This window comes from Ursus americanus, chromosome 30 (assembly GCF_024610735.1).
Source record: "Ursus americanus isolate L20-20 chromosome 30, mUrsAme1.1.p, whole genome shotgun sequence".
Taxonomy (NCBI): Eukaryota; Metazoa; Chordata; class Mammalia; order Carnivora; family Ursidae; genus Ursus; species Ursus americanus.
Genome location: NC_142156.1, coordinates 30,545,111 through 30,572,983, shown reverse-complemented (window position 1 = coordinate 30,572,983; position 27,873 = coordinate 30,545,111). Strand labels below are relative to the sequence as shown.

At 57.2% G+C, this 27,873-nt stretch overlaps 1 protein-coding gene across 3 annotated transcripts; it reads right to left on the bottom strand.

Moving 5' to 3' along the window:
• Window positions 1-277: 277 nt before the first annotated feature.
• On the bottom strand, window positions 278-27,294 carry PPIL2 (peptidylprolyl isomerase like 2). Of its 3 annotated transcripts, none has more exons than XR_006780555.2 (20): window positions 27,139-27,294; window positions 25,411-25,460; window positions 24,510-24,555; window positions 22,130-22,192; window positions 21,109-21,160; window positions 16,891-16,942; window positions 14,302-14,393; window positions 13,517-13,606; window positions 12,594-12,669; window positions 11,708-11,868; window positions 10,471-10,546; window positions 9,846-9,952; window positions 9,288-9,377; window positions 8,909-8,942; window positions 8,257-8,374; window positions 3,146-3,202; window positions 2,461-2,533; window positions 2,281-2,343; window positions 1,990-2,192; window positions 278-1,779 (listed from the first exon to the last, which is right to left on the bottom strand). XR_006780555.2 is itself a non-coding variant. In XM_045802533.2 (20 exons), the coding sequence occupies exons 1-20, from the start codon at window positions 27,168-27,170 to the stop codon at window positions 1,683-1,685; spliced, it is 1,569 nt and encodes a 522-aa protein (XP_045658489.1). In that variant the 5' UTR covers window positions 27,171-27,294; the 3' UTR covers window positions 278-1,682. The 3 variants fall into 3 exon arrangements, 2 of the variants coding, with proteins under 2 accessions (XP_045658489.1, XP_087713664.1); XM_045802533.2 differs by having other exon boundaries at window positions 2,053-2,192; XM_087857538.1 differs by lacking the exon at window positions 22,130-22,192 and having other exon boundaries at window positions 2,053-2,192.
• Between the last annotated feature and the right edge of the window lie 579 nt (window positions 27,295-27,873).

Below are 27,873 nucleotides of genomic sequence, written 5' to 3'. Positions count from 1 at the left end.
CCGTCTGGGACCTTCCCTCTCCAGGGCCTCCACCCCCACCCACACCCACACCCTGAGCCACCAGCAGCTATCCGGAGGCCTGCCAGTGTGTCTACACAGCTGTCCCTGCACACAGCCCTCTCCTCCTGGGTGAACCAGGCTCTTGGAGGCATTCTCGGCACAAACACTGGAGTGTAAGCTTTTCACCAGCTCTTCGATGTCTCGGTGTAGCTGGGAGGGGTCGTGGTGAAGAGGTCGTGAGGAGGGACGAGGGCCTGGCCCTGGGTACAGAGGGCTGAGCGGGCGCTCTAGAGCCCGGTCCCTGGCTGCAGTCATAGGCAGAGGGCTGCAGAGGACAGGGTGCATGTGGAACACAGACTTTGTTCTCTGCACAGAGGACAGCCAGTGCCTGGTGTGAAGCACGAAGACACGGGGCCGACGAGCTCTAGGAAGGGAGCCCGGAGGGCACCTGTGTGGACGTGCACACGGGGCTTGGATGGAGGCAGGTGAGACCAGGCTTGGGTCTGGGGTTCAGCATCAGAGGTGGAAAAAGGAGCTCAGTAGTTCCGGAGCAGCTGTTGACACGTGCCGATGGATTTGAGGTTTGGGTAGGGGAAAGAAGGATGGAGCCTAAGTGAGGACTGCAGTGTGACAAGCTGGAGGGGGTCGTGGCCCGTGCCGGCCCGAAGATGACAGGCCTTGGGAGTGGGTGTGAGGGGTGGACGGCTGTCCCCACGCTTTTGCAGAGGTGCTTTGGGAAAGCCGAGGTGGTGGTGTCAAGGTCAGGAGCGGCGAAGCCACGCTGGCACCGGCTACAGAATGAACAGAAAACAAAGGGCGGGCCAGCAAATGTTACAGGTTTTTTTGTGAGGTTTTTTTTTTTTTTTTTACATTTATAGAAAAATAACGTCAAGGGAAGGGATTTTTAAGTCTGGAAACGCTGGTGAGACTGGTCTGGAAGCCCTAGTGCTGCGGTGAAGGGTCAAGTGAGCACGAAGTCAGGCCCTGAGGGCGGAGGGCGGGGTGTGGGGCACAGCCAGGAACTGCAGGGCTGGGCCCCGGCTCCCAGCGCTCCTATTACCATCCTGAGGCAGAGCGGCAGGGGGTCCTGGGTGCAGCCCCCACCGGGCTGAGCAGGCCCGTGCGGGAACATGGCTGAGAGTCCTTGCTGGGCGGCCAGGCCCCAGGGAGTCCAGGCAAGAGGCAGCAGAAGAGGTTTTAGAAACCCGTGTCAAGGCTCTGGGCGAGGGTCCTCAAGCCACTGGCGGCAGGCACTCCTCCAGGTGTGGCAGCCACAGGTGTGGAGCCCCGCCCCTGCGCCCCCTCCCCCGCACCGGCCCCCCTCCAGGAGGTCCGGGCTCCACAAACCTGTTTCTAACCAGGTCCCAGGGGCCACGCTGAGTAAACAGTCCTTAAGAAAACGGGGTGGGGGAGGGTAGGAAAGCCCGGGTCAAGAGATCCCGCCTTCCTCCCCGACCCCAGCCCACACTGCAGGCGGGCCTAAGGGCCACAGCCCATGCCTGGTGATCGGAGACGTGCGTTCGGGCTGGGAAGGCTCATGGACTCCGAGGGCCAGGAAAGGGGACTCGGGGCAACAAGCAAGAGCTTTAGTGAGCTGTAGTCGGAAGGACAGAAAACTCCGTGGTGTGGACACAGGACCCCGCCCTGAGTCCCTCCGAGACTCCAGAGGGGTAGACCCGTTGCTACCATGAGCTAAAGTCCCCAAAGCCTCGGCTGGCCTTTTTCTTGGCCACAGGAGCAGCTGTGCTGGTTGACGGCTCTTCCTCTGCTGCCCGTTTCCTGGAAAGAGGAGAACCGCTCTAGCTGCTGGGTGCGGACCAGCCCCCGAGCTGGGAGCCCACGCCCTCCCGCAGCGCCGGCTGGCTGTGAGGTCACACAGTCACTACCCTCCCCCAGCTCGAGTCCTCGAGCTCCAGCCTGCACCGTGGCCCCCACGGCACCTGCTCACCCCCAATGCCCGCCACTCCTTCGCCACAGGCGGGTTCTCACCCGTGGGCACCGGGAGGCTCTGAGGTCACCACGCAACGGGACGAGCGCCCTCGCCGCACTCACGTGGCTGCTGGGTTGATGTACTTGCCCACCCCCTGGCGGTACGTCTGGGGGCCCTGGCTCCCCGGCTTGGGCTGCTGTGTTTTCACAGTGCTTTCTGGGGCCGCCGCCTCGAGCTGCGTCTTCTTCCGCTCCTCGGCGATCTACGGCGGAGCAGGGTGACAGCTGGCCCGCAGCCCCGCAGGCCGGGCAGGCTCCCCGCAGCCCCTGCCCGCCCCGTGGCCACCTCACCTGGGCGTCGGCCTCCTCATAGGGGTCCACAAACACCGTGGTGGAGTCGATGCGGATCTCCTCCTAGCAGCGGAAGGAGGCGAGTGAGCGGGCGGCAGGAGGCAGCGGGCCCCTCCAAACCCACCTGCCCGGTGCCCAGCCCGGGCCGTCGCGCTCCCTCGGTTCGCCCGCGGCACATACCTTAGGGCGATCGGTTTTGGGATCGCTCTCCACGTTCTCCATGGCTGTCAGTGTGTCAAAGCCCCCAACAACCCTGCGGCCAAGGGACGGGGGTACCTCTGAATGTGCCCCAGGGCAGCACACCCCCAAGAGCCAAGTCCCTGTGGCATGGCAGGAAGAGGGGAGGAGGACGGGCCTGAGAAGGTGCCACGGGGATGAGGGGCCTGGTGGGGGAAGAGGTGAGAGCAGGGCGGGTGGGCCACAGCCGCACACACTGCTTCCACACTCTCCATAGTGCCCTTTGTGCTACAGGCTGCCGAGCCAAGGGGCGTGACGTGCCATGAGGCCACAAGCTGGAAATACCACCTGGGCCTTCACAGGACAAGAGGACAGAGAGGACATGGCCCAGGCTTGAGAATTGGAAGCACCCAGAGGACAGCCCGAGGAGGGTGAGTTTGGACAGGGCAGCCGGCCAGAGGGGGCTAGAGCGGCCCTCCCCTCAGCCAGCAGGTCTGCGGAGCCAACCATCCCCTGGCCAACAGAAAGGCCCCAAGGCCCCACTTCCGCATGGCCGTGACCTCAGCAGTGATGGTCATGCGGGCAAGTGAGCACGGAGCCAGGCAAGGGGAAAGGCAGCGAGAGGGTCCCACTGGGCAAGGAGCCCACCCGCAGCAGCGCCCCGGCCGTCAGCAGCAGCTTCTCTTACCGCCCGAAGATGGTGTGCTTCTTGTCGAGGTACGCGCAGGAGCGGAAGGTGATGAAGCTGGGCGAGGAGGACAGGGGGTCAGGAAGAGCCCGGCAGCCTTCCCCACCCAGCCTGCTGGGCCCCCAAGACTTCTGGGCACACACTAGGCATCCCCGTCCCCTCAAAGCAGCTCCGGGAAGCTGCAGCTCACATGTGTGCGCGGCCCCCACACCCTGCCTGGTCAGGGCAGGCTGTCAGCCAAGGCCACCCAGGGGCACCGGGACCCCAGCTCCCCAGGAGAAGGCCCCGGGCACAGCTGCCCAGGAAAGGCCAAGGAAGGCTCTGCCTCCAGCCTCGGCTGCTGCCAACTTCTGGTGGGCGGACAGACGCTGCCAGAGCCCGCAGGCAGAGACTGTTGGGGGGGGGTGGGTGGAGAGGGAGACTGGACACCAGAGCCCGTCCCGGTGCGACAGCAGCTGAAGCAGCAGGGACTCTGAACTGGAAGAAAGCAGACGGGCAGGAAAGGGAGCAAAGACACCAAGGAACGTGGGTAAACACCCATAAATGCTGACCTAGTAAACTGTCACATCTAATTTGGTGTAAAAATGAGTGAAATTTCAATGCCCAACGATATGAACATGTGAGCTGGCTGGGCTGGGGCGACGGCTCGGGCAAGGTCTGCCTGCGAGGGAGGGAGAGAGATGAACTGGTAACTGCAGGCTTGAAATAAATCTACTTAAAGCCAGAAGTGACACGTAACTTCCAAACTGGGAGAAAGAGGAAAGGAAGAAATGAAAAATATTTTTAAAAAACAGTAACCTGGCAGTACACATTAAGATAAAATATGGTTACTGACTGGAAAGTTAAGTACGCACCTAAGACCATCAGGTTGAATTAACCCCAAATCTAGGTGTGCGCCATAAAGACAGCCCTAAAACTTCAGGAATCTGGAAAGCTCTGAGTAAAAGAACAGAAGGAGAGGTCTAACAAGAGATGGAGAGAAGCATCCTGGGGTGGGGTCCCCTGAGAAGCGGTGTGGGCCGGGCAGCCCTCCTGGGACACCGTGCAATGCCGTCCACGTCCCCGACGGCTCACGGCACGCACACTCGGCGAGGGACAGAGGCTGAAGCCCATTCCACCGGGGACAGCACCCCTTTGGAGCCCCCCGGGCCTGACCAGACACGGCCGGCGGGCAAGTCCCGACTAGACGTCAACACCCACCACTGTGCAGACCTGAACTCTGCCCACCAAGAGGTCTCTCCACCGCACGTTTCTAACGCAGCTCAGGAAGCTTAAGAGGGAATGAAACAGTCCTGAAGAAAAAGAAAGCAAGAAAAGCAACGACAGGACAAACAAAGATATACCAGAAAGGAAGTCAAGTCTACGATTAGTTCTGTGACCTGCGAAGACAGGAGAGTACGTGCCGTCAGCAGTGGTGGAGAGCAAGATGGGAGCCTGAGAAAGGAGAGAAACAGAAGGAAGCCAGGGAGATGGAAACAGAAGGAAATTACATAAAATAAAACCAGAAAAGCCCTCCGTAAGCCATTAAGGAGAGCGGAAATGCAGACGTGGTGATGGACGGGAAGGGAGACGCCACCAGAAGTTTGGAAATCTTGAGATGGACCAGTTACATTCTGGCAAGAAACAGAAGCTACCCAGATGGCCCACAAAGTGGAAGCCGACTAAGGAATTAGCGTGAAGGGTCCGCACAAGCTGTCCTTGGCATGCTACTTACCACGCAGACCCCGTGTCCGCCAAGCCTCCCCAGGCTGTGCACACTGGACCTCAGGCCCGGCCAGCAGACCCGGATCAGGGGTGAGGACAGCGGCAAGTGGCCTAAAGCAGTGGCCGGCGGAGCGCCCAGTGTGGCGAGGACCAGCCCAGGTTTACTCCAGGACAAAACAGTAACAGCTAGGCTGGTCAACCCAGAGCTTCTATCCACAAATTCCAGAAGGAAAAGAAAACGGTCTGACCAGAGTAACAGATGCTAAGAGAAAAGCATCTGGAAACACAGCCTCTCCCAAAAAGTAGGCCCAGCAACAAATGATCAGATGGTAAAGCAGCATGTAACCTGGAGAGCGGGGTGCCCACGTCCTCTCCTTGCAGGCCTGACCCTGAGGGGGCTGGTGTTCAGGCTGGAAGAGCGGAACACTACCTTGTGCTGATAACCGTATCTAGGAAACCCAAGACACTCTTAATAAAAACTATTCAAATTATAAGAGAATTTAATAAAGTAGATATAAAATAGACTTTTTATTTATTTTTTTTTAAGATTTTATTTATTTATTCGACAGAGATAGAGACAGCCAGCGAGAGAGGGAACACAAGCAGGGGGAGTGGGAGAGGAAGAAGCAGGCTCACAGCAGAAGAGCCCGATGTGGGGCTCGATCCCATAACGCCAGGATCACTCCCTGAGCCAAAGGCAGACGCTTAACCGCTGTGCCACCCAGGCGCCCCTAAAATAGACTTTTTAAAAAGACTGTATTTATTTGAGAGAGAGGGCACGCACACGCACAAGCAAGAGAGTGGCAGGCAGAGGGAGAGGGAGAAGCAGACTCCCCGCTGAGCAGGGAGCCTGATGTGGAGCTCGATCCCAGGACCCCGGATCATGACCTGAGCTGAAGGCAGGCACTGGACTGAGCCACCCAGGCACCCCCCCAAAAAAACTTTCCCTATATAAGCAACAGAATTGGCAAAGAATTCTGATTTAAAAATATCAAATTAGGGGCGCCTGGGTGGCACAGTCGTTAAGCGTCTGCCTTGGGCTCAGGGCGTGATCCCAGCGTTCTGGGATCGAGTCCCACATCAGGCTCCTTTGCTGGGAGCCTGCTTCATCCTCTCCCACTCCCCCTGCTTGTGTTCCCTCTCTTGCTGGCTGTTTCTGTCAAATTAATAAATAAAATCTTAAAAAAAAAAATCAAATTAGGGACACTTGGGTGGCTCAGGTCATGATCCTGGAGTCCTGGGATGGAGCCCCACATTCAAGCTCCCTGCTCAGCGGGGAGCCTGATTCTCCCTCTGCCCCTCCCCCTATGCTCTCTCTCTCTAATAAATAGAAAAAAAATCAAATTATACAATCCTTAAGTAGCCTTATCTGGGAAGGCAGGGAACCCAGGTGAAAACTCCAAAACCACATTAAAAGACAGAAAACATACCCTCAGGGAAAGTCAAGCCACGTTCTTAAATGGAAGATGTCCTACATCTATCCTTTCAAAATATCAATGTCCTGTCACTCCAATTAGAACACCCCTAGAGTTTGCTCTAGAGAAAATGATTTTAAAGTTTGGGGAGCCTGGCTGACTCAGTCGGTGCAGCGTGTACTCTTGATCTCGGGGTCATAAGTTCGAGCCCCACGGTGGGTGCAGACATTACTTTAAAAAAATAAAATCTTGGGGCGCCTGGGTGGCACAGCGGTTAAGCATCTGCCTTCGGCTCAGGGCGTGATCCTGGCGTTGTGGGATCGAGCCCCACGTCAGGCTCCTTCGCTGGGAGCCTGCTTCTTCCTCTCCCACTCCCCCTGCTTGTGTTCCCTCTCTCGCTGGTTGTCTCTATCTCTGTCAAATAAATAAATAAAATCTTTAAAATAAAATAAAAATAAAAATAAAATCTTTAAAAACAAAAATGATCTAAAATTTCATATTAAAGAGGAAACAACCAAATCAAGCCAAAACATGCTGTGGAAGCAGGGAAGGTGGACTCCCCTACTAGAACTTCCTACAGAGAGCCAGTATGATTGAGTAGGATTACCTCCTACAGGTAAAGGATTCGTGGAAAATCACCCAGAACAAGTCACTGAAGCTCGGAGACCCTCAGGGTACAAAAGGGAGGTGTTCCACCTGACGGGGCCCCCTCAGGAGAGGATGGCCCGGGGTCCGGGTGGCCCCAGCCGCCACACTTGACCAGAGCTCCAGCGGGCAACCTCACGTGAGAAGACGAGTCAGCGGCAGGGCTGCAACTGAACCGGGAAAAGCAGGGATTACTCTCTAAGTGACGCCGGCACAGCGGGAGGGACGCAGAACACTTGGTTCGCATCCGTGTACAGACACGGTGTGTAAAGACATGATAACAAAAATTAAAACCTTCCCACCTCAAAAAACTAAAGTCTTCCAAAACTTCTGGAGACCCCATGAACCAATGAACTAAGGGTAGAGTCCCTTAAGTACAACTAAAAACTGTACGAGAGACATACTGGAATATATTTTAAAATACCATGGGCAGTTTTTCCAACTGGAAACACCTGGAAAAAATATCCAGAATACAGATGCCTAATCTAAAAAGCTCTGAAGAAAAATACAAACCTCCTCGTAAAAAGAGAGCAAAGAGGAAAGAGTCAACAAAGAACAAGCAGAAACCAAAGAATTTTTAAAAATTGGAAATGATGAAACTCAGGTGAACTCCTACAGCTCCCAGAGAGGGAAGGACAGATAGGTCAAGAGAAACCCTGGCTGGACAGGCACCCCCATTCCACCCAGCCGGACAATTCTGCACGGGAATCCCATCACATGTGCAGGAAAGCCACCACCCCCAATGCCACCATCCCTGACCACCGGCCCCCACACTGCACAGACCAATCTCCCCTGCCTGCCTGCCCCATGGCGTAAGGCTCCTCCAGAAAACTGTCTTTCCGCCACCCCGAAGACGCCCCTCGGCCCCTGCCCCTGCCAGGCTGGGTCTGGCCGCTCTCCTCCCCACACTCACTCCCGCTGGGCCCTCACCCCCTGCCCTTCCCAGGACATGGGGCTGCCCAGGCCCATACTTCCAGCCTATTCTCACCCCCTCGGCTGACCCACTAGGATGAGGCTGGGTGTCCCAGGCATCAGACACACCAGCGCTGCAAGCACAATTCTCAGGCCCTCACCGGGCCGCCCCGTTTCGACAAATGCACTACATGTCCTAGGCCACCGCCCCTCCCCCGCCACCCAAGCCAGCACCTGCCGCCTCCTGCAGCCTCCCTGGTCTCTGAGCAACCACCTACGTTTATGGCTTCGTGGGCACGCACCCCAAGGCACACACACGGGGGTGGTATGTGATCTCCTCCAGGGCGCTGCCCACTGTCTGGGTGGGACTCAGGTGGAGCCCCTTTAGGGCAAAGCAGAGAGGGAGGAGCCACCCACAGGTGCCCGCTGACTCACAACTGAGACTTGTTGGCGTTGGGCCCCGAGTTGGCCATGCTGAGGATGCCCCGGCCCGTGTGCGAGAGGTTGGGCCGGAACTCGTCTTTGAAGGGCTTTCCCCAGTACGACTCCCCGCCTGCAAGAGGAAGCAAGCACGGCTGGCAGCAGCCATGACTGGGTCCCAGCTGCATGCAGCCAGCTCTGGAAATCTGTGCTAAGTCCCAAGGGGACACTGACGAGTACTTCAGAGGGCACCCCTGGCCTCGAGGGACCCTCATCACCGTCTCCCCACGGATCTACCCCCGGCCCCCAGGCCCCTCGAAGCCCTGTGTGGGGCTGGACCCCTAGTACAAGGAGTAAAGGGTGAAAGCTGCGGGTCACGACCGCTCACACCACACCGAGTGAGTGAGCGGCCTGGGCCTCGGAGCCGACAGGCCCGGAAGGGGCTCTAGAGCAGCCAGAGGGCATCGTGTTTCTCTCCCCATCCATCTAGGCCTTGCAACCATCTCAAAGAGAGAAAACTGAGGGATGTGCCTGAGGTCACACAGCAGGCTGGTGGCCGGCCTATCAGATTCCACATACAAACTCTCGGCACGCCTCCCGCCCACCCACCCGCCATGGCCCAGAGAGCAGCCAAAGCTGCCGGGGAAGCCCTCCCACCAGTGCCTACCTGTGCCTGTGCCGGTGGGGTCCCCCCCCTGGATCTGTGAGAGGAACCAAAGCCAGTCAGCAAGCTGTACCCCATGCGCCCAAGGCCCCACTGGCCCTCCGGCTGCTGCCCACCACCGACTGAACCAACTCCCCACCGGCCAGGTGGGCTCGAGAGCAGCTGAGTTGCTGGTAAGAACAGAGCCCTCTCGGGCCGCCTCTCTGCACGAGCCCAGCATGGCCGGGCTGGGGACACCTAGGGGTCAGCCCGCATGTTCCCCACCCGAGAAGGGGCTCATGGGTACGATCACAGGAGACACCGGCAGCCCTCGCCCCGGCCACGAGTCCCGCACCCCTGCAGAGGCGCGAGTCTGCGGCCAGCACAGACTCTCGTCACTCACCACAAAGTTCCTGATGGATCTGTGGAAGATGGTGCCATCGTAATACTGCTTCTTGCAGAGCTTGATGAAGTTCTCACAGGTCTTTGGCGTCTACAAAACAGCCCAGATACTTCCGTGAGGTGAGGAGCAGCGGACGGGAGGACTGCAAGCACCACTCAGGGCCCTTATCAGGCAGGGGTGCTGCTCAGCTGCCCGGCCGGACACAGTAAAGCAGGACCCATGAGGCTGAACGACAGGACACCTGCATCTGCCGTGACCCTGAGCGAGCGCCGCCGAGAGACACTCGAGCAAGTGGGGGGCAGGGGTGTGTGTGCGTGTGTGTGCGCGCGCGTGTAAGGAGCCTGACCCCTTCTGAGTGATGGGTGCGCACGCCCCGCCCAGAACACGGGCCCAGGAAACGCAGTGCACGGCTCACAGGGGAGGGAAGTGCGGGCACCAGGCCTTCTAGGGACCAGGTGGAACATTCGCTCGCTCTACCAGCGCGTACCAAGTGCGGGCATGGATTTAAGACCCTGGAAAGGAGCGCAGGCTCAGGGTGGGGACGGCGGCCACACGCACCATGTCGCAGTGCAGCTCCAGGTTGAGGTCGCCCTTGTTCGTGTGCAGCCGCACGTAGCCCTTCTTCTTCACAAACTGGTAGCGCAGCACATCCTCATCGATGGCAGCTGCGAACCGAGGCCGAGCTCTGTACTGCCCTCCGGCTGGGGCAGCACCCCCCACCCACACCAGGCTCCGGGGAGAGCCCGAGGGTCGGCCCCGGGCCACAGGGCAGGGTGGGTGTAGGGGCAGAGGGACGAGGCAGGGCTCAGTAGTTAAGGGGGGGGGGGGTACTGGAAAAGCCTGGACATGGGATCAGTGGGAGGAAGGGGACAGTGGGGGCCTGGTAGGCCAAAAACACGAGAGGAAGGGGTGTGGGGCCGGTGCCATGGTGGGACATGGGCTGGAGCCCAAGGGTCTCCTGCCCCCAGCTGGGCCCCCACTGCAGTCTCCAAACCCACCGCCCCCCGATACATACACACTTTCAGAAAGGGCCCGTCACTGCCCGACCACACCAGAGCTGCCACAGCACCCATGAAGGTCTGGCACAGATGGAGCGACGCTTGGGTGGGGGATGGGGGGCGTTGGGGGGCAGGGCGCCCGCCCTCGGCCGCACTACTGGGGACGGAGGTGCACGGGCAGCTACCTGCTTCGTGCGTGGTCTCCGGAACCATGGCGGTGGAGGTGAAGGAGGCGCTGACCTTCCCGGTGGAATAGTGCGCCTGCAGAGAAAACCAGGCGGCCCATGAGCAGTGCCCCGGGAGGCTGGAAGGCCCGGACCCCACCACTTGAGGCCCGCTCAGTGCCTCTAAGAAGCTGTCCCTGGCTGCCACCCACAGAGCCCAGCGGGGACTTCCAGGGGGCCTGGCCCTCTAAGGGCTCAGGGAGTGAGGGGACCGAGCGGGGACACGTGCAACAGAGGGCCCCGCCTGGGCAGGAGGCTGAGGCCCAGCTGGCCAAGGCTCTCATGGTAACTGAGACCCTGGACAGAACTAGGAACTGGTCACTGCTGGGTTCACAGTACGAGGGACTCTAGTTCCTTTTCAAAGGTTTCAATCTTCTACAGTAAACACATTGCTTTTTTAGTCAGGAAAAAATAAGCCCCAATATGTTGTATTTTTGTCCGAGACAGAGGAGGAAAAAAAGGTGATTTCTCCCCATCAGAAGGAAATACACCAAAACGCTAAGCACTGTTGTTTTAGAGGAGTGGGGCTGTGAACACCAACCTTCTTTCTTTTCTCTCGCAAGTTTCCCTGGATAATTCTCTGAGGAAGCCTCAGAGCCCCTCTATCCCCCATCCCCCATAGCCCTGCCTCAACAGGAGAAGGAGCCGCTCTGGGGCCTGACAGGTCGGGGCACAAATCCTGGCACCATCACTGCCAACTGGGGGCCTCGGGGCCGACGAGAAGCAAACGTGATACCCAAGCAGAGGGCACCACCTGTCCCCTCCCCTCAGCGCTACGGTACCCTGAGACACCCGTCATCTCTCCCTGGGTTTCCTCTGGGCACCAACTGACCAGCTCTGCAGGGTAGTCCCAGGGGCTGTCTCTTCCCTGCTGTCCTGAGGATGCAGTGTCACGTGGTACCCAGGCAGAGGTCCACCCAGCATATCAACTCCGGGCTGCCCAGTTCGGGCCAGGGTGAGATACAGACCCTGTATGGCCCCCAGCACACGCATCTGCCACCCTCAGCCTCCTGAGGCCCAGCCTCAGTGCAGCCCGCCTCTGGGCCCCCAAGGGGCAGCTGGGCTGTGAGGGGTCCCGGCCACCTCCCTCCAAACATATCCCAGGGCCCCCACGAGCTCCTTCCCCCAGGACCCCTCTGAGGGGCCGAGATGGGCAGGCTGGCCGCACTGGAAGCTGTGTGGCCCTCTGCCTACTCACAGCATTCAGCTTGTCCACTTTCTTCTTCTCGGGGACCTTCATGGTGGCCGCCAGGACCTCATCCCCTTTGAACTCCTTGTAGAGCTCTTGCAGTGTCTCGCGGGTCTCGGCATTTGTATTTTTCAAATAATAAGATGGGTCCTGTTTGGCCTTTTCTTCATCTACAAAACAGCACGGTGGCCCTGCTCAGCCGATCACCCAGCAGTGTCCCCAGACAGGCATGACGGGGACAGGAGGCCAGAGCCAGTTGCAACAGCGGAAGCCCGGAGGAGGATGCAGGCCACGTAACCCGAGCCTCCACACGGTGACACTTTCCTGGTGGCTACGATGCAGGGGAGAGGGTGCGGGGAAGAGCTCGAGGCAAGAGCCCACAAGGGTGGCAAGTCAGTCCGCTGCAGCTTCTGCTGTGGTCAGCTCTGGACTCTGTCCCCAGCTGCCCCCTGGCCCCAGTCACCGGCCCCCCCACCCCAGGACCTGCCTCCACGCCAGAGGGACCCAGCAGCCTGCACTCATCACCTGTCCCTGCAGTGGGAACAGAGACAACTTCTAAGGAGCCAGGGGAGGACCTGGGAGAGGACGCGGCCCCAAGGGGCCCTGGGGTGGAGCCCTGAGTGGGGCAGAGGCGGGGGCCAGGCCTCCACCATAGGTGGCTGTGCCCACCAAGCATATGGGCCCCGGCTGGGACTCCCCACATCAGGTCCCCTGTGGGCGGGTGTGGGCAAGTGCGGTCCTGCCAACCTCCACACAGAAGTGAAGCATCAGCCAGTCTGGGCTTGAGCAAGACTCCTGGAAGCTCCAGCCCCCAGCAAGGTGAGGGCTTTCCCCAGAAAGCACTACATATTTCACCCAAACCCCTGGCACCCAGGCCAGCTGTGGTTGTACCTACCAGGATCTGTTATTTTTATGTTATTCTTCACATGAAAAAAATTGGAGACATTGAATTTGTCCAAATTGGTGGGGTCCTGCAGCAAAAACAACACGTGGGGCAGAGTGAGCCGGGCAGCAGAGGACGGGCGGGTGGCCTGAGAGTCCCAGGCCTGGAAGGCACGAGGCCAGGGGCAGCACAGAGATCTGAGGTGTCGAGCAGGGAATGGAGGGCACCAGGGGTCAGGAGCGGGCTCTGCCCGGGCAAGGCCACAAGCAGGGGTAGGGTGGGGACAGTGGCACACCAAACTATGTCCCCTTCTCCCCGTCACACGGCTGATGAGCACGGATGGATGTTCATCTGGGGGTGCGGTCAGACACGGGGCAGCTACCTTAGGCCTCCCACACCCCCCCCACACGCTCCCTTCAGCGTGGCTGCCAGACACGGAGCCCACAGCGCCTCGAGCCCTGGCGACGGCGAGGCCCCCTGTGGGCGGGAGCGCGCGCAGACCTCTGATGAGGATGGAACAAGCCAAGGACAGGAACAGCCCACAAAGGCCACCCCCCGAGTTTCTAAGTCCAGGTCTTTCAGGAACCCACTCAGGGCTGACATCTAGAGGCACGTTCTATGTTCAACGCTGGGGTAGGACACACACCAGCCTGTCCTCTCCCACCTGGATACGGAGATGGCTTTGGGGGCAGAGATGAGCGGCCCTGACACAGCAAGGACAGGCATCGGAAGGAGATGCGAGAGCCAGACGGAAGCGGCCGTGTGAAGACCCGGGCTGACAGAGAACAGGGGCGCTGGAGCTGGGGGCGCTGCCAGGAGCTGGGGGCAGCTGGGAAACCGCAACCAGGCAGGCCCCTGAGCCTAGGCGGGGAGGCGGGGTTGGCAGAGGGCACCAGGGTCCTTCCTGGGCACAGCAGAGGCAAGGGGACACCCACCTGGAGAGTGATGATGTCCTGCCGAGAGAAGGGCTCGTCCGTCAGCAGGTCTCGGAAGTTCTTGGCCTTGATATTTAGCTGCTCCACTGCCTGCAGCCAGGAGGGAGCCCACGGTTATCGTGCCCGCCCCGACCACGTACCCTCCAGGGGCTCACGGCAGCGGCCCCGCCATGGAGCGCAGAGCCTGCTGAGTTCCAGATATTCGAATCAGCCATCTCAGCAAGGCTCACCGAAGGACACTCCCGTGACACACATCTGACATCAGCAAACGGGCTCAACAAGGCCGGCCATGCAGTTCTACCAAGCCCCTCCCACCAAATCTGTGCATTCTTTGGGCAAAAGTGACCCCTGGGTCCCCCAGGGCAGCGCTGGCCATCCAGACCCTGCCAACGGCCAGGGACAGGTGGGAAAACAGCTCAGAGAGGGCTTCCCTGCAATACGGCACCAACGCGACTGCTGCTGTGCCCTCTGCCAGCCCACCTGGGGACTCCAGCACAAGGTGGGGGCGGGGGGACACGACTCGGCGCTCCCCTCGGCCCTGGGCCTGTCCTCAGAGCACAGGTTCCCTCCCAGGGCCTGATCAATGAAGACCAAAACTGTGGGGCGGACCCATGGGGTACAAAACCACCCCCCAGGTCTCAGGTCCGGAGGCCACAGGAAGGGCACACCTCTTCTTGACTGCGCCGGTGGCTCTCAGAACGTAGCCCTGCCAGCCCAGGGCTGCCCTGAGCCACACAGCTGAAGAGCCGAAAAGCCTACACGTGCCACCGTTCCTGAGAACCCACCTCATGGGTGTAGACGTTGCCAGTGGTCCTGACAGCTACAATGTGGGTGTTGTTGGTGAACACGGTGAACAGCACCGGGCAGTGGTACTTTCCTAGAAAGAAGGCACATGCAAAACCAGTCAGAGAAAGGGCCAAGGGCCAAGGGCAAGAGAGGAGGCAGAACCCTGTCAGCAGGCTCACAACGGAGACCCAGAGGGACAATGAGCTGCTCAAGCCCCCTGCTCCAATCCCAGTGGGAAACTCCTAGTGGTCCTGCAAAACCCAAGCCCTACATGGCCTTCCCTGGAGGAGTCTGCGCCATCAGCCCCCAGCCTGCTGCTAGTAGCCACCACCCTGGCCTCCTCCTCCTCCATCTCAGACCCCGCCCCATTCCCGAACCTCCTGTATCGTGGCCTGTGTTACTGCAACAAGCTCCCACTGCCCGCCCTGCCCCGCCCCTGCCCCACCGACTCTGCACCAGGCAGCCAGGAAGCACGTTCAAGTAAGTCCCAACAAATACACTGTGGAAAAAGGTGGGGGGAGGATATTTACAGATTAAGAGACTTAGGAGATGGCAACCACACGGATTTGTGTGGACTTCCTTCTTTTTTTTTTTTTTTTAAAGATTTTATTTATTTATTTGACAGAGAGAGACAGCCAGCGAGAGAGGGAACACAAGCAGGGGGAGTGGGAGAGGAAGAAGCAGGCTCCCGGCAGAGGAGCTCGATGTGGGGCTCGATCCTAGAACGCCGGGATCACGCCCTGAGCCGAAGGCAGACGCTTAACGACTGAGCCACCCAGGCGCCCCCCAAGCATCCAACTCTTTTTTCTTTTTTTAATTTTTTTTTTACAGATTTTATTTATTTATTTGATAGAGAGAGACAGCCAGCGAGAGAGGGAACACAAGCAGGGGGAGTGGGAGAGGAAGAAGCAGGCTCCTAGCGGAGGAGCCCAATGTGGGGCTCGATCCCAGAGCACCGGGATCACGCCCTGAGCCGAAGGCAGACGCTTAACGACTGCGCCACCCAGGCGCCCCTCAAGCATCCAACTCTTGATCTCAGCTCAGGTCTTGATCTCAAGGTTGTGAGTGTCAGCCCCGCACTGGGCTCCATGCTGGGTGTGGAGCCTTCTTTAAAAAAAAAAAGAAAAAAAAAAGGTGCTTGCAGGTCAAAAATGTTAAAAAGAAAACAAACAAACAAAAAAAACAGGTGAACGCTCAGATCTCGTCTCTCCTCTCCGGCTGGCACCTGAGAGTTCTGTGGCTGCCCGTGCCCTACACGACTGCTCTGCACTGTCCCCAACCCGGACCCCTCTGACCACAGCCCCCTGCTTCCACGCCTCACACTGTGCCAGCAACACAGGCTTCCTCAGGGCCTTTGCACTGGCTGTGCCCTCTGCCTGGAACGCTTTCCCCCACATCCCTCACGCCTTGTCTCTCATTGGATTCCCACGCAAACCCCACCAGCGTGTCTTGCTATGACTCCCTCTCCTCCCTGCTCCTTATCTTCGGTTGCTGGCAGAAGCAGCATCTGACACACTATGGTGAACTGTTTTCCAGCTTCCTCCCTCACCATAACGTAAGCTGCTTTTATTCCAGGAGGGATGTGGTCTGTTTTGCTCTCTGCACATAGCAGGCACTCAGTAAATACGTGCTGAATGAGAGACACGCTGTGGGCCTTGGAGTCAGCCGATCTCAGAGCGGAAGGTCTACAGTGCTTGGCTACCAGCACGGAGCTCCCTGACCTCCAGAGACCATCCACAAAGCACCGTGCTTCTGCTCTGTCGAGGCCACTCCCTCTTTTACGGTGAGCCGCCACCTACTGTGGGCCAGGCTCTGGGGGAGACAGGCGTGTCAGACCCCAGCATCTTCCCAGGACGCACACACCCAACGAGCGCAGATAACCTCAACCGTGGCATCTGCACGGGCCGAGAGAACTGGGCCAGGCCCACAAAGAGTCAAGAGCAAGGTCGGTGCCCGCGGCGGTCACTCAGCTTTGGTATATTTGACAACAACAGTGGACAATGTGGAGGACTAGAAAGCAGGACCCCTGGGCTGGGGTGGGGCTTCACAACCAGTGGCAAACCCATCACCCCCCACGCCCACCAGCCCTGGGCCTCCGTCTGAGCAGTGAGCAGACCAGGGTCGCAGCTAGACAGGGTCCATGCCCACGGGCCCAACTGTACACACAGAGGCCATCAGCAACCCTCTCGGCCCCGCTGCCCTTGTGGGAAGAAGTGCCCAAAACTCAACATTTCACCCCCCACCCCACCCCCAGCTTTAAACTACCTGGACCTTTAAGGAAAAATTATGTTACATCTTTTTTTTTTTTTTAACTGGGGTAAAGTACAAATAACCTCTGCCACTTCAACCATTTTATCTTATTATTTTAAGTAATCTTTACTGCCAATGTGGGGCTTGAACTCACATCCCCGAGATCAAGAGTTGCGGGCTCCACTGACTGAGTCAGCCAAGCCGCCCCTTGTATTTGAAAAATTGAGTGTCCGGCTTGATCAGAAAGGAATGATGGATTCTGCAGAGTACTTGATGAGAGGTGGGGCGTTGGGGTCTGTGGCACAGTCTTTGAAATGGCCATAAAAGGGACCACTCACCTTCCTTATTCTTTGCAAAGTTCAGCTTGATCAGGGACCTCCCATCCAGTTTCTGGAAGAAGAATTATTAAAATTAGTCGTAACGAATAAATGGCTGATGTGAAGAAATGCAGAGCCTATGAGGCTGGGTGAAGCAGAGAGATGGGCAAAGTCTCTGACCACGCAAGCCTTTACAGCTGCAGGCGAGGAGTAAAGCCGCAGGGGCCACCCTGAGGGCCCCGGGACCCAGAAGTGACGTGGATAAGGAGGGCTGCCCCACGGAACCCCCAGCCTCTGAGCGGCGCACTCACAGGGGCGACCCCTGCCTAGACGCCGAGGGTGGAGGTGTGTTTTATACTTCTCAAGTGCTGACACGTTTTTATGGTGAGCCCTGATGCACTGACTACTTCTGAAGTTAAAAATGAATGTATTTCTTCATCTAAGTGGTGGGTACACAGGCATGCCCCTACTGTTCTGCTGTAGGACTACTTAAGAAAGAACATTACAAAGTGGGGGGAGGGGAAAGAATCGGTACCCCCGCATGCTGAGTGAGTGTGATGGGATCCTCTATTTTTCAAAGTTCTGCACTGTCTACAGTTTACGCCTCTACTGTGGGAAACTTTACGATAAAACACAGCCCAGGCAGCCAGAGGAAAAAAGCTGCCCCGGAGTGGGGGGCCTGGATTGGAGCAAGTGAAGGGGACTGTGGAGGGACTCCAGAAGGGGGAGGCAAAGCTGTGTGCCCGGGAGCACCTGACTGAGGGCCCACGTCCCAGCGGCCCGTGGCCACTCTGGTGCGGGCCCGGCCCAGCCCTGCCTACACGAGGCACAGAGGAGACGCCGGATGGGCATCCTGGGGCCAGGCCCCTGGGTCCTCGCCCTCCTGCAGCGGCCAGCCCCCACCTGCTCCTCCACGGCTGGTTTCATTCCTTCCGTTGTCACTCAACTGCCCCCCACCATCCCGCCACCGGTGCAGGTGGGCATTCGACTCCAGGACAGACAACAGGGTCCTCGCTCCAAGGCTGCTCCCATCAGACAGCCCTCCTCCTTCGGGCCCAGGCAGCCCGGGAACATGACCCTGCACACAACACGCTCCTCCTGGGTCCCCGAGAAGGCACATGGGCCAAGCCTGCCCTTGGTGAACTGCCCCTGTTAGCTGCCATGTTGGGCCCGCTAACCGGGCCCAGAGGCCGAGCCGAGCATCTACATGTTTTGGGGCTCTGAAGCGCACCCGTGAAGCAAAACGTCCAAAGTAACGAAAAGCGCCCCGGAGGCCACTGAACGACAATATCCACGGGGAAGGAGACGGAGGCCATGAGGACAAGCACGGACAAGAAGACACGAGGGGCCCCGGGGCAGAGTGGGGCCGGAAAGCCACCACTGGGAGCGCAGGGTGCAGACCCTCCGGCCTAGAGGAGCCCTGAGACCGGCTGCTCCCCTGAGGCGGACGCAGCCTTCATGTCAGGGAAGGCAGTGAACCCCGACCACAAGCCAATCACGGGGCACAGGCAGGGAGCACGGACCCCACGGCAAGGCCCTGGAAGCCCACGGTGGCTCCCAGCAGAAGGCCTCACAGGAAAACACTGCCAGTCACGCTTTCGAATGACAAACCATGAGGAGGGACGCAGCAGACGCCTGAAGGAGAGCTCTCTCTAAGGGAGGCCGGGCTGCCAGCACCACCTCAACCGTCTGAGAACAAGCCCAACGGCCCTGGGCGGCCGGGCCCAGGACACCCCCCCCGGTCTAGCCCCCTTTCTTCCAAGGGCGGGGAAGGACCACTGGGGAGCCACCCACCGTACCGAGGGGCCCACAGCACCCTACACTCTGTCACAAGGGCCAGGGAGCCCGGACAGCACAGAAGGGCCTCTGGGAAACAGGTAACAAGACCTCGGCGAAGTGAAGAACCAGTGACACTTCACCTGTCCTAGGCTGGTGACCAGGACGCCGTTCACGCTGCTCGCCCCCTCACTACCTCCCCTCGAGCGCACAGCGCCCAGGCCCTCCTGGGCCTCCCTGACGGCGGCCGCCACGCTGCACGGCCTCCCGGGTCTCCGTCCCAGAACTGACCAGGCCTCATCCAGCTGCTGTCCTCCGCGGCAGGGCAGGGCCTCATCCCAGCACACAGGGCTCTCAGCTCCACGGCGCCAGAACCGGCCCGCCTCGCCCGGCACGCCAGCCCTCCTCACGCAGGCCGCATTGCATCAGGTTAACCTCTCCGCCTCAAACACCTCCTCCGGCCACCCTGAAGTCGACCGTCCTCCAAGGTCGCACAGAAGTCCCCACCCTCCCCGCTGGCTCTCCTCACCCCACCTCCACCCTACTGCCTGCCCCTACTCCGCGCACCCGAATCCCTCCTGCCGCTAACCTCTGCTTCTGAGGCGTCCGCCTTCCTGCTGAGCCCCCCTGGCCTGGAACGCCGAGCACAGGCTGGATCACGTGCTTCCACCTGTCTGTCCCTGGCATCCCTGACACAGGACACGCTAACTGATCAATCCGCCCGAGATGGGGCTGCACTAGAAGGCTCCTACTGAGCTCTCCCCGGCCCCGGGAAAAACACAGAACCTGATGTGATGGCCCCACGAGGCCCCCAGGTCCATCTGTAACAGCAGTCGTGGGTCCAGCCTCTCTGGGCCACCTCCTCAGCCCCCATCCCGGTCCGAGCTCGCACAACACCTCTCACGCAGACGGCGCACAGCCCCCTGGCTGCTTTCCCACCTTCCACCCTTGCCTCCCTACCGTCCCGTTTCCCCACCGCAGCCAAACCGAGCCTCTGAAACACAGGCCAGGGGCACCTGGGTGGCACAGTCGGTCAGGCGTCTGCCTTCAGCTCGGGTCATGATCCCAGAGTCCTGGGATCAAGCCCCATGTCGGACTCTGCTAGACAGGGAGTCTGCTTCTCCCTCTGCCTCTGCCTGCTGCTCTGCCAAGCTGCTTGTGCTCTCTCTCTGTCAAATAAAATCTTTAAAACAAAACAAAAACACAGGCCAGATCACGACACGCTTCTGCCTGAAACCCTGCCCAGCCTCCAGCACCCCCAGAACAAACCCGAGCTCCCCCCAGGGCCTTCAAGGCCCCCCGTGACGTGGCCTCTATCTGCCACCATCGCCCCCCATCCTCGGGTCTCAGCTTCAACGGCGCTGCCACACAGACGTTCCCCAAGGCCCCCAGCCCCCTGTCGGTGAACGCCTCTACCTCCCACAGCTGACAGCTCGCAGGCGCTGCACGCAGCACAGGCCCACACCTCGCCACCGGATGCCACCGAGGAAGTGAAGAAACGGGCCCGCGCTGCAGTGTGAGGGAACGAGAGGGCTCCGAGAAGTAAAGGGACCACCGGAACGTGGGAACTGTAGCAGCCCCACGAGTTTATGACGGAGGCACGCAGCGGGGGGCAGAAAAGGTGACTACACTGGAACTTGGCTCTGGGGCTCTCTTCCCGAGTGGCACAGAATTCCTGACACTGGGCCTGTATGCGTGACACAGAAGCAGCTGCTTAACCTCACTCAGGATAAAAATACAAATTAAGGGGCGCCTGGCTGGCTCAATCAGTGGAGCATGCAACTCTGATCTCAGGGTTGTGGGTTCGAGGCCCGCACTGGGTGTGAGATTACTTAAAAATAAAATCTTAAAAAAAAAAAAATTAAAAAACGCTTTCAGGCTGAGGCAAGGAAAATTTCTAAAAACTTGATGATACTCATGGTCGTTGAGTATGGGGAAACAGGCATTTGCAACTTCCCTGAAGGACAATTTGCCAGTAGCTTCCAAAACTGAAACCGCACCCACCCTGTCACCCAGCAGTCCTGGGAGGACACTCATATGTGTGTCTGGAGAAACGTGCGCAAGGGCAGTCCCTGTCCACTGTGACAGCGGGTAACTTCAAACATGCTGCAGCAGCCCCACAGGAAGACGCATGTAGCCACCACAGAACGTGGCAGGGCCCTACGCACTGATGTTCAGATCTCCGACATGCCGTGGGGTGCACAAGCAAGGTACAGAGGGGTTCGCACGTGTGACTGCATCCACGGGCCAAGGAAAGAAGATGTACGTCTGTACATGCGTGTACGTGTAGGGAACATTTCCAGAAAGGAACAGTGTGGGGAAGGGAGGGGAGGACAGTCCCACTCACGGTGCCCCGTGAACAGTCTTCTACCGCGCTCATGTGTACCAAAAACACAGAACAAAAGGACAGATGAGAGGACAGCATTCACTCGGCATCTCTTAAACTCCTGCCCAGCCGCTTACCTCTCCATTGCTGGGGTTGGTCCCATACTTCTTAAGCCAAGGGACAATGTTACTGAAGGGGAGAGAAGAGAGAATGTCACCCAGGCAGTCAGGCGCAGCCCGGTGACGAGGCCACCGTCCAGGAGGGTCGCGTCCAGGTGAGACCTACGAATGGGCTCCGCTTCACTTCCGCGAGCAGCTTGCCTTGACCAAGGAAGTGAGGAGTGTTTCTGGATACGTGGGTCTCAACGTACGTCCAGTGTTTTTATTGCGGTTATGGATAAACAACACAAGCCAGCGAACAAAGACATATGCAAATACTGATACGTCTATATAATGAGATACTGGGCCAGCATCAAAAATCAGGCTTCCAGAGAATTCTGATGACACAACTGAGTGAAAAATGGATTCAGAACTATCTTCGCAGTATGACCTCAACCACGTGCCAGAAATAAACTCACAGAAAAAGAGGAGAATAAATGTTGACAGTGGTTATCCTGGATAGTGTGATTTTGTAAATTTTTCCTTTTACCTTGAAGTATTTTCCACATTTTCCAAAAAGAGACTGAAACATGAAAAAATTACAGAAGCTCGTTTATGTTGGAACATAAAACTGAGCAGCATGCTTCAAAACACAGCACTGGGAAAGTATGTACCTAAATTATGGCTCTGCTTTCATCAAGTGAAAAGTGCTCAAGTTCATTAACATTCCAAAACAGGTATAGGTAGACCAACTAGAACCCTAGACACCCCCATGTGTGGAAAGAGGTCAATGCCACCCGAGGCAGGGACAGTAGCGCCTGCTAGCAAGGCTGCCTGCCCAGGGGTCACAGCAACACTGCGGCCTCATCCCGAGGCTCTGGAAGTCCCTCCTGTGTCCCCAAGGTGCCACCCAGGGCTCCCGAGGCTGCCAAGACCCCAGCGTGGCCCGGCTTGGCACGCCTGAAGCCACAAACCCTCCAGCTGGTCCCATACCCCCTTCCTGAGTGGGTATCAACAGTCTCACCCCTTTTGTTAGCTCAAAAGTCGAGGGAAAACTCACAGCAAGTCAAAGACGACGCCTTCAGGGGTGCAGACTGGGTAGACGAATGGCTGCAGAGAGAGACTGAGAAAGGACAGAGTCACTGTGGGTCACCCAGTGGCTCCCGTGACTTCTCCCTTCATTCCTCCCTTCTTCCCTCCAACAATTCTGGGGCTCCTCTGCCTAGCCAGGGCTGGGTGCCGGTACAGAGGTGACCCCCACATCCCTGCCCCTCAGAAGCTCCCTGCACAAACCAATAAATACAAGGCAAGGGTCCCAGGAGGTGCTATCTGCCGTGTCATGTGACACATGTCATCACGTTCAAGCCCAAAAGAGGTTCCTGGAGGTAGCCTTTGGGGCGGCAGGATTGGAATTCACTCCCTAAAACCTCACATAGCAGGTAGGCCACACTCTTCTACTGAGAGCTGCCCTCTCTCATCCCAACAGATCCTGGTCTGGGGGTGCCCCGCCTGCTCCTGCTTAGTGTGTGCACACAATTCCCCCCACATTTCCAAGGGGTAGGCACGTGACTCAGGCAAGTGCCCTAGGAGCCCTGGGTAAGTTCTAATACATGGATATGGGGGTAGACTGGTCTGCAGAGACCCAGACTGTCACAAGCCATTTACCACCTCATGGGGAGCCTGCTTAGGAAAAGCAGACCCCAGGGGCACCTGGGGGGCTCAGTCGGTTAAGCAGCTGCCTTCAGCTCAGGTCATGATCTCAGGGTCTTGGAATCCAGTCCCGCATCGGGCTCCCTGCTCCATGGGGAGCCTGCTTCTCCCTCTCCCTCTGCTACTTCCCCTGCTTGTGCTCTCTGGCTCTCTCTCTGTCAAATAAATTAATAAAATCTTAAAAAAAAAAAAAAAAAAGGAAAAGCAGAACCCACAGATGAAGGGAGACTGTACCTAGTGAACTTCCTTGAGTCAATACCCTTTTTTCTTGCACCGGGTTTCCATCACTAGCCATCAAGAGCCCTGGCTGACCTGGCTTGTTTGTAAATCGGTCATCTCTAAGTTTGGGCAGCACAGGTCAATCCCCCAGACCTGGACAGCCTGGCAGTGATGGGGTCACCTCCCCAGATGCTGCTCCAGAAAGCCCTCAAGGGGCAACCTCACCCCTCCCTCTCTGGCCCAACCTACTACTCTAACCCAGGGGTGACCCTGCTGCTGCTGGGGACTGATGAAAACACGACCCAATAACAAAGCGAGCTCCAAATAGCGAGACACCGTACATGCATCTTCTCCCAAACGGGCCTTGAAGTGCATGTTCTCAAAGCACATTTTTACCCAGAACCCAAGGTAGTTAAAAAGCGGATGAAACACAGTTTGGAGACCTCTTGGAGGAACTGGGAACCAAGGATGAAAGTATTTCCATAAAATCCATTCACAGGCACTCTGAAGGAGACCACATTCCCACGAGGCTGATGACAAAACTGGGCGGGGAGAAATCCAGCCAATGATGCCTGGGTCCCACTTGCTGACCCTCCCTGAGCAAGTGCCAGGAGCAGAGAAAAGCCTTCCCTCAGAGCTACACGGGAGCCTCCTGCGGCAGACCGAGTGGCTGCATCCCTGGCCCTTCCTACACCCTTACCTGCCTGTGGTGTCTGGCTGAGAGCACTAGGAGAGCTCTGTCAGTTCTCAAGGCTCATCGTGACCTACGGAATCAGAACCCAATGGGACACACACACACACACACACACACACACACACACAAACACACAATGCATGTGTCCGGAGCAGGGACGATCTCAGCTCGAGCTGGGGGAAACTCAGGCCCAAATGGACCATCCCCAAACCCCCAATGTCTTGGGGTTCATTACTGCGAGCCCCACTTCTCCAACAGACCCACCTTCTGTTCAAACACACACCAACCATGGTGGGAAGAAGCATCTGAGTGGCTCTACAGCTGGGTCTCTCCCCATCCCCACCAGTAACCTGTGTTCCCAGGGAAGGGGAATGGGGTTCACGGTATCAGGACGATCACTGATGCTGTTACTACTTAGGCTCTGGACTAAAAGTAAAGCATGAAAGACATGGGCCTGGAGTCAGACCACCGGGTTCAAGCCTCAAAGGCATCACTTCCTGGATGTGACACCTGGGCGAGGGACTTCCCACTTTTAAACGGTGATCCTCTCAATTATAAAATAGGCTAACCAACAGTCTACTTACCTTGGAAGGTAAGAAAGAGGCTAAAAGAAACAGTGCATAAACATACAGACACAGAAGGAGCAGAAAGTATTAGTTCTTATCACTGTTAGGTCACCTTCTCTCAGTTCAAGGAAGATCTAGGTGAGGGAACACAGACAGAACCCCCATCTGCATCCCCAAGGATCAGATTCACCGTCAAATAATGAGCATCAGAACACAACTAGGAGGGACAGATTAACACTCGAAACTCTTACCTGCAGTGATCGAAAGGTAAACGACGAAAATTTGCTTGTGGGATATCTGTTTAAGATGAAAAGAAAAGAAAGGTTCTTCTGTAAGTAACCTCATGTATGTGTTCCTACCACCAACTCAATTCCATGCCAAGGCAAAAGTTCACGTACACTACCTAGTGCAAAAACTAGTGTGGGTTAAAAACGTTTCAATAGGTATAATACATGGGGTACGTCAAGAACAAACTTAGAGGGAAAAGTCCATACTTGCTTAAGCCACTGCGGTTGGGTTTCTCCCACAACCCTAACACCCTTGCTGTGGGGCCTGGCTTAGCTTTCCAAAACAGCTGTGCTGGTGTTATCCCCATCAGCAATTAACGAGAATGTGGTCTTTTTACTGCAGCCTTGATGGCTCTGGGTATTATCGTTCTTTTTATTCTTTATTAACCTGACAGAAAAAAAGAATGTTATCTTAATCTATGTCAAAAAATATCACCACTGGGACGCCTGGGTGGCTCAGTCGGTTAAGCGTCTGACTCTTGATATTGGCTCAGGTCATGGTCTCAGGGTCGTGAGATCGAGCCCTGCATCCACTCTGTGCTCAGCGTGGAGCCTCCTTAAGACTCTCTCTTGCCCTCTGCCCCTCCCCTGACCTGTACTCACTCTCACGCGTGCTCTCACGAAACGTATATACATGTATGTATAGCCATCAAGATTAAACATTTTCTCATGTGTTTAGTGTATTTTCTCTTTTGCGAATTATCCGTGTTCTCAACCCATCTGTCTGCTACACTTTCTGTGTTCTCGTTCATTGTTAACTTTTATAGTCTTATTGTGTAGTGAAGACGTCATTCCTTAATTACAACCCCCCCCCACACACACACACACATCCACACCAAAGGAACAGAAGGATTTCACGCCGTACCTGGTTTCTTGCCGCCATAGAAGTGAGTGTATTCGGCACAGGTAATGTACCTGGAGAAGAGGAAGAGACTCTTACTACCACCCCGCTTTATAAAGAGGACAGTCTCTGGAAGTAACTGGTGACTGAATTGTTTCACTCATTCAGCAAATGCTTATTAAACACCTACTATACAGACGCACAGTGGTAAATACAACAAAACACAGGGATACACAAACTAATAAGCAAATACAAACAGGCCTGCTTTCCTCTGAAGGAAATGAACAAAATTTAACAGAAGACTTGATGATGCAAAGGAGCTAGCCATGTGGAGATCTGGGGAAGAACTTTCCAGGCAGAGAGACCAAGGAGGCTTATCACATATAAAAGCCCTGAGACAGGAAAAGCTGTTGAGTTTTTAGAAAAGGGTGAAGCCGTTGAAGAGTGTGCACAGGGGCATGTGGCAGCAGATGAAGAAGGGCGGTGGTCGGATCACATGGGGCCCCGCAAGCGGGTAAGAGCTGTGGACTGGCGTTAAGCAGGATGGAAAGCTGCTGGAGGATTTTGAGTAGGGCCCTGGCATGATCTAACATAACTCCTCAAAGCGTCCCTCTGGTGCCTGTGTAGAGAGGGACAAGCAAGAGAGGCAGCAGAAAACCAATCAGGAGGCAACTACAAAGGTTCAAGGAGGAGCTGGCATAAACTCCACCTACGGGAGGGCTGGTGGACTAGTGAGAAGTGGTTCCTGGAAGAGCCACAAGGATTTACCAAAGAACAGAGGGTTGGAGAGAGCCACAGGAAAGATGCACCAAGGCTAACTCCCAGACTTCTGACCTAAGAAACTGAATGGCGGTGTGACCACTGAGAGAGGGGAGCATATTAAATTTGAGATGTCCATCAGACCTCCAACTGGAGATGTTGAGTAAGCAGCTGACTAATGTAAGGGGGGAGATCACGAGGAAGAACATAAAGGGAGAAAAACCGTGGAGGACATGGGTGTTTGAAGTCTGGGAGAGAGGGAGAAGGATCCAGCAAAGGAGACTGAGAATAGAGAGGCCACTGAGGCAGACATAAAACCAAGAGCGTATGGTGTCCCACATACCAAAGAAGGGCTTCAGAAGGAGCGAGGTGGTCAACTGTGTCATATGCTGTTGAGAAGCCCAACAAAATGAGAATTGTGAACTGACTACTAGACTTAGCAACAGAGAAGTTACTGGGATCCTGACAAGAGTAGTGCTGGGGAGTAAAGCCTGCCTGGAGTGGTTTCAAAAAACATGAGAACACAGCAAGCAGACGCAAGTCTTTCACGTCTTGTTAGAAGAAACAACAAACCACAGTGGCAGCTGGAGGGAAGCACGGGGCAAGACCAGTTTGTTTTAAACTGCGAGACTCCGGAGCATGAGTGTAGGCCGACGAACCAGCAGGCACGGAGACTAGAGGAGCAAGAGAGGAAGGGGCTGATTCAAGAGCAGAGCTCGCGAGTGCAGACGGCGCGGTCCAGGGGCCCGTGCTCGCCCAGCGCCGAGGCGGTGGGCGGGCCACGCTCGGATGAGGGCACCTACGGTGTGTTAGAACCGGGAGCCCGGGAGACTTCGGAGCAGGGGGCTGTAATTCTCCACCTGAGGAGGGGGCAGAGGCTTCCACTTTGAGAGTGGCTCTGGGAACCAGCTCTGAGAGAGGGAAGGGGGGCAGCGCGGAGCGAGGGACAGGCGGGCACTGAGGCCGAGCGGGGCTCCGCTCGGTTCAACTTACATCTTGTCCTTCTGATGCTGCCGCTTCCCCATGGCTGCGGCGGCGGCAGCGGTGCTGGCGGTGCCAGAACCAGAGAGCGCGGAGAAACGACGGCAAACAATCCAGATTTCCACTTCCCGGCCCAGCTTCCTAATTACTTCCGGGTCCCGCGGACCCGCCCCGGAAGCCGGCGCGAGGCGAGAGGGAACGGCGGCGCCAGGTGCGAAGTGCGCATGCCCAGCAGGTACAGCCCGGTCCTAGGGTTCCTGGGGAGAGTTCCCTGTACGGATTAGGCGCTGGCGGGGCCCAGGGGCTTCTACTTCGAAGCCCCACTTTCTCGAGAGGGTGGGGGATGCTCTCTCTGGACTTTTCGCAAAACCATCCAGCCCTGGCTAGGTGCCGTCCCTGCTCAAGCCTGCCCTGGTTTCACCTGGGTTCTCAGGTCTTTAAAAAAGTCTGCCTGGCACCATAAGTCCCACCAGCCTCCGGCTCATATGTGTTTCCTTCTGCGGCAGACGCCTCCAAAGCCACGTCCACGTTCGCTGTGTGCCCGTTCTCCTCCCATTCAGTCCCCACTGCCTCCAGGCCCCTCTCCTGGGCAAATTAGGGGCAAATGACCTTTAAGCCCGAAAGTCCAAAGCCCTCACTCTTCCCCTTTCTTAAGGACCCTTCCCTCTACCAGATCACTATGTTCGTGTGCCCCAGCCTAAGCCCTGGGTCTCCATCTACACCCAAGCACTGGGTGATCTTGCCCCC

Bases quoted from the DNA above. Each gene is read 5' to 3' on its own strand.
- PPIL2 (XM_045802533.2), bottom strand. From the start codon at position 27,170: ATGGGGAAGCGGCAGCATCAGAAGGACAAGAT. The intron at 8,375-8,908 runs GTAGGCACTGGT...TTCCTCTTGCAG, and splicing joins CCCCACCGGCACAGGCACAG to GCGGGGAGTCGTACTGGGGA. The intron at 3,203-8,256 runs GTGAGTCAGCGG...CTCCTCGCCCAG, and splicing joins AACGCCAACAAGTCTCAGTT to CTTCATCACCTTCCGCTCCT.